Here is a 10,986-nt window from a genome sequence, read left to right on the forward strand (position 1 = left end):
CGGGGTGTAGCTGAATATGGCCACCAAATTTGAAACAGATCCATCGAGAACCTTGGGCGTGCATCGCGGACACACACACACACACACCGAGACACAAGTCGTATATATATATAGATGTGAGTCCCCAGTTTTGCCACACACACAGAGACATAAGTCGTATATATATATAGATGTGAGTCCCCAGTTTTGCCTCTGGTCCAACATTTCCTGGCTGGTCACTTGGGTTAGTGTGATGAATGATGTTGGTGTATGTGTGTATGTGTGTGTGTGTGTGTATGCATATCTGTGTGTGTGTGTATTTTGGTGTATTTTGATCAGCAAAGTTAAAACACATTTTGTTCAGAAGCCTGTATGCAACTCATAGCTCTCTCTTTTAGTCAGTTTATCTGACCTGTAATTGCTAAACATTGACATTATGTTGACACAGGGTCTGCGCCTCACGTTGAGCTAGCGACAGACGGCATGGACGACAACGCCAGTAGAGACCCCAGCATTCAGCTGCTCCGCTCCTTCCAAGACCGCCTCAACCGCCGCATCGAGAAGGCCTCCAAGACACTCCAGGGGGGCCTGTTTCGCCCGGAAGGTACCGACCCGGTCTATTCCTCCTCCAGCGAAGCCTCCACGCGAGAGCAGACGCCCTCCGCCGCTGGAGGTACCTCCAGCTCAAGGGAGGCTACTCCCAGCTCCAGAGAGGTCAGTTCCAGGGAGGCGACTCCTTCCCAGGGGAGCGAGTCGGTGGGAGCCTCCAGTGAAGACGGGGGCGAGAAAGGGAGGGAGGAGAGAGAGAGGGACAGCGAGGAGAGAGACAGCTCGTTCAACGGTGTGGGGAGTGACAGGGAAGAGCCGAGGAAACTGAACCACGGTCTGTGCGACGACATCGACGCCCTCAACATTTCCCACAATTCCACCAAAGAACCCTCTCCCTCCCCCAGCGCCACTTCCCACAATTCCAGCGTTGGAAAGCGCGGCAGCCAGCTGATGGAAGAACCGGCCATCAACGGTAGCGCCAACGGCTCTGTGCCTAAGCTGGACACGGATGTATGATTTCTTCCTTAGGCGCTGCCGTTTTTCTGCAGGTTCTCTGGAACCTCTCTGTGGGTCCATTTCCTCAAACAAGAATCATCTCATCGCATTACACTCACACACCCGAAGTGAACTCTTCCAGCGTTCCATCACAGTGGCTTCTGTGACATTGCTTGCTGTATCGTTCTGTACCTGTCTGTGTCTGCTATCTCGCTTCATCCATGTGCTACGTTGCTTCTTGTCGGCAAAATGAAGAAACTGTGTTTTGATTGGGGAATTTTGTTTCATAATGTAATCAGGAAAAGAGAACTTCGTTTAAATTTTTATTTTTTATTTTATTTTATTTTATTATTATTTTTAAGAAAAGGGGAGAGGATGGAGAGGGGTTGGTGTGTGGCAGAAGTGTCAGACGTGAGGTTGTTTGGAAGGTGGGGACGATAAGGAGTTGTTTTTTTAAAGGTGTTGTTTTGTGTTGACTGCAACAAGAAGGAAGAAGCAGACATTTACGCACATACACACTCCTCTCAAAGACAGAGAAATATGATCTGTAGAGAAGCAGATAATTAAGCCAGTAAATGAATGCTAACCAGATGGTAGGTCTCAGCACACAGATAAGTGCCGAATTTACATTTTGTTCTCGCTGAACATACTGTAGTGTATCTACTTGTGCAAATATCTCGCGACACTATCTTACTGTTTTATAATTAAGTAGAAATGCTTCAAACAGCTTTACCAGATTGTAGAACGATTTGTACATAACAGGCATGGGAATTGTTCGCGGATTTCCGCAAAAAGGAAATTACGTTTCAGCGAAAATAAAAAATTGTCCGCGGCAAAATATAGGAAAATTAAATTATATGTATACTATTGTCTCTCTATCCATTGTTTGCTTACACGAGAACTATCAAAATATTGGTCTAAAATGCTAAAATTCGTTTTTCTTCCGGGAGGCTTCGCCCCGCTGGTCCCCCCAACGGGGCTCTGCCCCTGTACCCCGCCGTGGCCTAGGCGGCCCCTGGACCTCGGCCTATTTTCAGAGTTTTTTCTATTTTGGAATTTCCATGCCTGACATAAACAATACCAAGTTATGAAAGTTTTCCTATTTGAGTAGTGAAGAAACAAGTAGTATATCTGACATCATGTAAATATCTGCCCACCTGATCTTCCTGTTTCACCTTTTGGCTTTTACTGCACACAATTTTTAGAGTGTTAGCAAGCAGGTTTGAATGTGTGTTTTTTGCTGTTTGAATGGATGGTTTCATTTAATTGGATCAGGGTCTGACATTTAATTGTAAATAGTTTCTGACATGGCTGTTTTCTCAAGTGTGTCTGGTGTTGAAGTAAGAATCATGGCATACAAACTTGGATTTTGTTGAAAGTTTCATAGTTACCACTGACTGTGACTTGATTACAAAATAGTCTGTGAACACTCATGAAGGATTTTTGCATTACAATTTTGTTGTTCTTTTCTTAAAGTAATTGTGACGAAATAAGGTTAGTGATTGTGAGGGGCAGTAAGAAAAGCCCACTGATTTTAATGTTTAAGAGTTGTTTAAGTTCAATTGTTTTGGTGTGATTGAATTTAGTTCTCATTTGGACTATTTACTTAAAGTTTCAAGTTTGTTTGTGAGGCAGTATGGAATTACGCAAAGGACAACTGCAACCCACATTTGTGACCCTCCACCACGGAATGAGTCGCATGTCACCTTTGCATGATTTTCATATTTGTACATTTTCCTAAAGAGTTTTTTATGCTCTATCCAGTGGTGAAAACCGTTTTAGAAAAGAGCGAAAACTGTTTGAGTTATAAGCCTGTGACTAAGGTGACCCTCACACTGTTACCAGACACTCCCCGGACTTATATTAAGCCTAGCGCAGAACCGCGCGAGGTGACATGCGACTCATTTCGTGGTGGAGGGTCACATTTAGAGAAATTCAAAACAATAGATCACGCACTAATTTACTAGTTAAAGTTATCTAAATGGTTGCTTTGTGCTGTTTGTCGGCTGCATATTTTGTGTAGCTTAAATTGCTTCTGAAGGGACAGTTGGAATGTACTAATTGAATGAAGTTTGAACTTGTTCAGCTTTTTAGCGTTTTCCAAAGCAGATGATTACAAAACACCGAGTGCAGTAAACGCATAATGATTCTGTCATTGCTGAATTAAAAAGCAAAGCTTCCTGTGCCATTGATATGACTGCCTTCTAAATCCTGTTGCTTTTACAAATGCTTGTCCTGCTGTTTTTTTTATAGATTTGTGATCACATATATATGCATTGGTTTTTGATCCTAAGCATGAATGCATGAGGAGTAGTTAAAGAATTTGTTGGTTATTTCAAGAAATTATGTAGAGGTCGATGTCACAGACTGAAAGAAGAGTAAATATACAGTGGAACTGCCCCCTTTTAAGACCTCCAAAAATCTGAAAAAGTCAGGTCTTTAAGGGGAGGTGGGCCAGTGCACTACCTTTTTTTTTATTTTGAATGTTTTATTGTGTCTAAATGTTATTTTATGAAAGAAATGAACAAATGATGACAAACAATAGTCATGTTTTGTATTTTCGGTTGCTGGTTTTTGTTTTACGCGACAAAAACAGTCAAAATACAGACAAAAGTGGAGTACAGGAGATACACGGATTTTCATCAGATGTGATTGTCACACTTCTAATTATTGTTTTATTTTATCCTTCTGGGTATGCTCTAGGGGATTACGAAGCAGATCTTGTTTATTATATTTATATTTGGAGTTAGGAACACTTCTTTGTTACAACTGTCAAACTTTAGGGTAACGCTTGCGAAATTATTTTTTGAAATAATCTGGATATGACTATAATAAAATTTCAGCAAAATCCCTTCGTAATCCCCTAGAATGTTATATTCTGCACAAACTACAAAAGAAAATATTGCTCTAGCTAAATTACAGCCAGAGAAATCGCGTAACTCAAGACGTAACCGTAGGCAAAATGGCTGAACTGAGAAAAACGACATTGAAGATTGAACACCACAGAAACACTATTGAAACAGACATACAAGGACAAAACTGTGTTATGAATGAACAGCTTAGTTTATTTGAATTGCAAACTACTTAGCCTTTAGCACGCCAGCAGCGAATTTATGCGTCCATCCCTTCTTTCCCTCTGTCAACCAGCATGGGGATACTGCCCCAGCGCTAAACGTGTACCAATGACCCGATTCTCGTTTGTATTTGCATGCAAGAATAACGGTATTTTTAACGGTAACTTACTTGAGCCAGAACGAGGCTTCTTTCCTTCCGTTATCTCGTCGTGTCTTTTGCGCTGAGGTCGAAGTTTTCTGCTTTTGTTTTTACATCGATACAGTACTTAATTAGTGCTTCGACAAGCAAGATGGAGGATGATGAGTTTGAAACTTTTGTTTGAGTTGTTTTTTGACAACAAATCGTACGTGGAATCTGAACGATTTACTGAGGAAGCTCTTCGCAATGAACTGTGTATCGCGGTGAAGAAAATGACACAGTGACAGTGACGGAATTTACGAAAGTGCAGATTGATACAAACAGTTGCTGATCCAGTTTCGTTCGTGAAATGGCAGACCCAGCAAACATTACCGATAATCTGACTGATGTTGGATACTTTCTCCTGTTTTTGTTTTTTTGCGTAGCAAATGCTCGACTTGCTTGTCGAGGAGATACTGCTCAGAAACTGACTCAAATTCAGCGCAAAGCAAGCCAGTTGCAAGACGTAAAAAGTCTGCGCCATGCATGGCGTGTTCGGAAATGGCGACCTGTGGATCTGCGTGGAGATCAAAGCTTTCCTCTGTATCGGAAACACCGGCAGAATCCAAACTTTGGCCTAGTACCAGCGGAAATACTTGTTGTTGCTAACCGAACTAATAAAGACATTGTCCTCTTTCTTATTTCGAACCATTGTTATCGTATCAAAGGTTGTTTCTCAAAGAAAAATTCGCTTTCGGTTGTCACCGATCGTTTGATGTGTAACCAGGATGTTGTAAAACCGAGTGAACTTCGGGTGTTCCCGTCATGGCCGAGAGTCTCTTCGGTAGTTTCCGTATGCAAAATTCGTAAGCTGAGCATGCGCACTCACAAAGTAAACTGGTTCCCGATTTCGGTTTATGAAACGAACCAATGGATGTCGAGTACCTTCCAAATAAGGACATTTCCGTTCGATTCCGTTCGATTACGATTGCTGCTTTTGCAACGGACTAGTGGCTGAGTGAATGGAACATTCATCAAAACACTGATGTCATGTTATAGGTCAAGAGCTGCTGCGCAGTTTCGTATGTCGTGAATGCACTGTTTTGCTGAGGACAAAGCCGTAACTAGCCTTTGAAATGAGACATTTTTTGGCGGGGGAATATCGACTACAGAAGACAATCAATGCCACACATGTTCACATTTTGTCTTTATTGACAGATAAATAGGACACTTTTGACAAAAACACTGACACACATGGATGATAGGTATGTTATGGAAACGTAATCTGCTAAAATACCCAAAACAGTGTTTTGAACGATTTGGTCAATTTTGCACTGGCCCACCTGCCCTTAAAAGGAGGGAGTCTTAAAATGGGGGTAGTTTTACAGAGGTTATAAACAGAAAGTCAGAAAAAAAACAAGGTCTTAAAAAGGAGGGAGTCTTAAAAGGGGGGTTCCACTGTATTGAGATTCCTTCACTGTGACGGTGAACCTCACATCATGGGCTATACAGGGACATTGGCAATGTGTTAGTTCTGTACGGCCTTTAACAAGAGCACTAAAAATAGCCCTGCACCTTTCTGCCTTTGTATGATTGGCTCTTGAATCTCATTGTCTTTGCACATACATTTACTTCTAGATCTGTGAAAAAAGTGTTGAAGTTGCAACCTATTAGCAGTAGTGAGCTGTTAACTGTGGAACGATATTTCTTGCACTTCATGTATCCTTCGCAGGAGAAATACCAGTGGTTACCGTTAGGTTGTACTGTGGACATTTCCTAAGTGAATAAAATCAGAATGAGGAAACGGTCGAATTTAGCAAGTCAACAGGTGTGAAAACACAAAGAATGGACCGTCCATTTACCTGTTCATCTTCTTGCTAATTAGTTTAGGTGTATAGCAACAACAACAAAATTTGTCTCAAAACAAAAGTGATAAGAGTTGTCCGTCCCTGACATAGCCCACGGCGCTGTCGGCGGGTAGTTCCGGTTGTTTTGTTTACGTCCAAAATGGCTGAACGAGAGAAGAAGATTAGTGGTGGAGGGAAACGTTACTGTGTCTGCTGTTCAAACTACGCGGGTAAAGACGTTGAAGGGCGGATTGTCATGCGCTTCCATTTTGCAAACACAAACCGGAACTACCTGCCGTTCCAGGGGCGCAACTCTGTCCGACTATCGCGTTAGTTTCGAGACAGCGCTATAGGAAGGTGTGAACAGGAGAATGGTGCAAGAGGGATTTTATTGAGAATGAAAATGGGCAGGGATATTGCATAATTACCACAGAATTTGACAAGTAAAGAGTTTGTACATACATTTATACTTGCACTATGAGAACATACCAGGGGTGGGACTTTTCTGCGAATCCGCGGATTTCCGTGGACACAACTTACGAATTCCGCTGGAGTAATCTATTTTTCCGCGTCCCATTTCATCACAGTATCTATAACTTCTTGACTGAATGATATGGAGAGAAGTGAAGATGGAACAGAACACTGGAGGCTTGAGATTTAAATTGTGCTGACTGAAAACTCCTGATAACTAATAGTCATTTTGAGTTTCAATGCATTGAATCATACTATTGCCAGTATTGGATTATGGATACATGGTTCATTATGTAAGTATGCACCATTACAATGTTACCATTGTTGTGTGAACGTGTTTTTGTGTGTGTGGGTTTTTATTTTTTTTTGGGGGGGGGGGGGGGGGGGGCGGGCAGAATGTCTTTTTTACGAGTTGAATTTTAGTCTCAGAATGTACCAGATTGCACAGATGTTAATGTCCCATTTAAAAAAAAATCCGGGGATACCCCCCTAAAAAAAAAGGGATTTCCTCTTTTTTCACCACAAGAGTCCCACCCCTGACATACACAAAACACGGCTCTGTGTTGCTGTCACTGGTCATTGGGTCCTGCTCCTCTTGCACAGGCTAACACTGTAACCAACATCTTCCTAAACACCACAGGGGGGGGGGGGGGGGCGGGGGGGGGGGGGGTGTTGGGACACCGAGGAGAGTCTGCACACAAAGTTGACTCTGAGAAATAAATCTCTGGCCAAACGTGGGGACGAACTCACGCTGACAGCGGCCAACTGGATACAAATCCAGCGCACTACCGACTGAGCTACATCCCCGCCCACCACAGAGCGAATCAAAAGTGATGGCCGTAATTGTTGTGTGCTTTAAGGCATATAGTTGCCATTACAACCTGTTCTTATGAAAGGCAGTCTTGGTAAGTTGAAGTTCTACCCCCTGCGGGTTAGGGGGAAGAATTTACCCCATGCTCCCCAGCATGTCGTAAGAGGCGACTAACGGATTCTGTTTCTCCTTTTACCCTTGTTAAGTGTTTCTTGTATAGAATATAGTCAATGTTTGTAAAGATTTTAGTTAAGCAGTATGTAAGAAATGTTAAGTCCTTTGTACTGGAAACTTGCATTCTCCCAGTAAGGTCATATATTGTACTACGTTGCAAGCCCCTGGAGCAATTTTTTGATTAGTGCTTTTGTGAACAAGAAACAATTAACAAGTGGCTCTATCCCATCTCCCCCCCTTTTCCCGTCGCGATATAACCTTCGTGGTTGAAAACGACGTTAAACACCAAATAAAGAAAGAAAGAAAGTTGAAGGAACATGAAAAAAAGCAACCATTCGAAATCTTATAAAAGGACTGTATTACAAATCTCATGAATTTCAAATTTACAGTATGTGTATAACTTGAAGGGTTTTGAAAAGGTGAAACCCATTGCAAAAAAAAAACCACCAGTCCAAATCTAATGAAAGGACTAATTATTACTAATAATTTGTATCATGAATTTCAAATTTACAAAATGTGCATAACTGGAAGGTTTTTGAAAAGGTTAAAACCATGTCTTGTACTCACTACATAAAAAATGATAGCACATACAGTTCACACTTTGGTGTTGTTATTGGCACCCGGATCTTTATGGTACAGACTCAAACCTGTCTATAACCAACACCGAAGGGACCAAATAAATGTAGTTGTTAGACAGGCGTGGTCACTATGGAAAGGTGAATTACATAGGGGGAAAAACTTGGGGGAAGAAGTAATCGGCAGGTGGACGTAACTAAGAGGTGGTCGCCAGGACACTGGTTTGATTGTACGTATGGATGCAAGGACCCTGCAATGACAGGACACCTTCCAATAAAGGACACCTTCTATCCTGTAGTCTAGGATTTGTAACCAAAACAAACGTGTGCACCTGCAGTGTAGGGTCGACAGTTTTGGCTGCATGGTCCTGAGGGTCCTTTCATAGCAGGTATCACTGTACGTTCAGGTGACCAGTTTGCTTGGATTTGTACATGCCTTTGGGGATTATGTTCTGCCGAAAACCTGATTTTAGTGGCTGATTTTGTACTTTGTTTTCGAGAACGGGACACTATGATGCTTTCAACCATTAGTGCAATTACCCTGTCTGTGCACATACCTCTGTAGCTCGATCTTGATCTTGATATATTACGCCAACAGGTCCCAAACTCGATCTGTCTTTTAGTTTTCTGAATGTTCATCTCTGACTTTAAATTACTACTTGATGTTTTGCCTATTTAAGGGGTAAGTCTTAATGTGCTTGGAATCATTTGTATGAGGAGAACGTATCATATGTATAATCAATTATCGCAAAGGAAATCAAAGATACACATACAGACGAATACTGAATTACCCAAAAAGCAAAATACCATTAAATTGATGCTCCAAAGAATTTAAATGGAACTTGCATGCGGATGGTTCATATATTAGATGTTTAAAATGTTTTTATGGTAATGCTACCTGAGACACAGAATCATGTTGAAGAGAGAAAAAAGCTAGTGTAATTCGGGAATTAAAACTACTGTCATGATATGTTGAATTGACAAATTTTGTGAATCATGTTGCATTGTAAGAGTGAAAGTTAATGTGAATAGCGATTTACATTCTATCCCATCACTTACTGATCGACCGTGTCCATATTTTGGACAGAGTATAAAATAGTTTTGAGATCTGTGTAAAGTTTCTTGTTTTAGTATTCCTTTGATGTCGTGTACTTTCTCATTCATACTGCCACACTGTTTCAGGACATTTTGGATTCTATATATATTTTGTTTTTTGTGCATAACTGATGTTTTGATTGCTGATGTTATTTTATTTTTTCTGGTGCAATGTGTTGTGGTGATGAAAAATGACATCACTTTTATTTAATTTTTTTTTTCTTCAGATTATGATTATACATTTCAGACAAACAATGCTAGATGTGACATAAACTGTTTGTCATAACTGCTCTTGTAAAATGTTTGCTGTTTACTGTCATGCTTTATGGGCATTTTTGAGTCTTAACTAGTGATTTGTTTGTACATGCTCTTTTCTTTCTTTAATTTTTTTAATCGTTTTCATTGGCTGGTTGTGTTTTTAGCTAATTGTCAAAACAAGATTGATCGCACATCTCCACATTTAGCAGACACTTTCATGCTTCTGAAGGTTTAGATGCACGTAAGGACCAGTCCAATTTGAAGCTGATTTAGTCAGAACGATCTTCAGAGGTTTCTCAATCTTTTGACAAAAAGTGAATAGAAGTTCTTGAGAAGGATAAAGGAGCTTTCAATTTCATAGCATTCAAGTTTATGAATGATTTTTTTTGTAGATTTTTTTTAACAAGATAAAAAAAATACAAATGTACTCACCAGATATAAAAACAAACAGATGCACAAAGAATGAAGATCGGTTTTGACTTCCTGAACTTAACAATCAAAAGAAAACTTGATCAAAAGTAAAGAGGGGAATTGATCACTGATTGATTTGGACAAACAAAATCTGACATTACATTGGGGGTTTTGTGCAATTGGTGAGTACATTTTGTATCGTACCCCCAGCGGGTTAGGGGGAAGAATTTACCCCATGCTCCCCAGCATGTCGTAAGAGGCGACCAACGGATTCTGTTTCTCCTTTTACCCTTGTTAAGTGTTTCTTGTATAGAATATAGTCAATGTTTGTAAAGATTTTAGTTAAGCAGTATGTAAGAAATGTTAAGTCCTTTGTACTGGAAACTTGCATTCTCCCAGTAAGGTAATATATTGTACTACGTTGCAAGCCCCTGGAGCAATTTTTTTATTAGTGCTTTTGTGAACAAGAAACAATTAACAAGTGGCTCTATCCCATCTCTCCCCTTTCCCCGTCGTGATATAACCTTCGTGGTTGAAAACAACGTTAAACACCAAATAAAGAAAGAATAGAAGTTCTTGAGAAGGATAAAGGAGCTTTTAATTTCATAGCATTCAAGTTTATGAATGATTTTTGTTGTAGATTTTTTTTCACAAGATAAAAAAAAAATACAAATGTACTCACCAGATATAAAAACAAACAGATGCACAAAGAATGAAGATCGGTTTTGACTTCCTGAACTTAACAATCAAAAGAAAACTTGATCAAAAGTAAAGAGGGGAATTGATCACTGATTGATTTGGACAAACAAAATCTGACATTACATTGGGGTTTTTGTGCAATTGGTGAGTACATTTTGTATCGTTAGGGGGAAGAATTTACCCGATGCTCCCCAGCATGTCGTAAGAGGCGACCAACGGATTCTGTTTCTCCTTTTACCCTTGTTAAGTGTTTCTTGTATAGAATATAGTCAATATTTGTAAAGATTTTAGTTAAGCAGTATGTAAGAAATGTTAAGTCCTTAGTACTGGAAACTTGCATTCTCCCAGTAAGGTAATATATTGTACTACGTTGCAAGCCCCTGGAGCAATTTTTTGATTAGTGCTTTTGTGAACAAGAAACAATTAACAA

The 10,986-nt window shown here is 40.3% G+C and overlaps 1 protein-coding gene across 1 annotated transcript in view; it reads left to right on the plus strand.

The window, feature by feature from the left end:
- LOC138979968 (protein phosphatase 1 regulatory subunit 12A-like) overlaps nucleotides 1-2,388 on the plus strand; it is a 65,281-nt gene extending 62,893 nt beyond the window's left edge. The window contains exon 11 of the mRNA XM_070352732.1: nucleotides 428-2,388. Within this exon, the coding sequence (XP_070208833.1) occupies nucleotides 428-1,044 (617 nt within the window). The 3' untranslated portion in view covers nucleotides 1,045-2,388. The remainder of the gene's footprint in view (nucleotides 1-427) is intronic.
- Nucleotides 2,389-10,986: the final 8,598 nt, after the last annotated feature.

Source organism: Littorina saxatilis, linkage group LG11 (genome assembly GCF_037325665.1).
Source record: "Littorina saxatilis isolate snail1 linkage group LG11, US_GU_Lsax_2.0, whole genome shotgun sequence".
In the NCBI taxonomy this organism is placed as follows: domain Eukaryota; kingdom Metazoa; phylum Mollusca; class Gastropoda; order Littorinimorpha; family Littorinidae; genus Littorina; species Littorina saxatilis.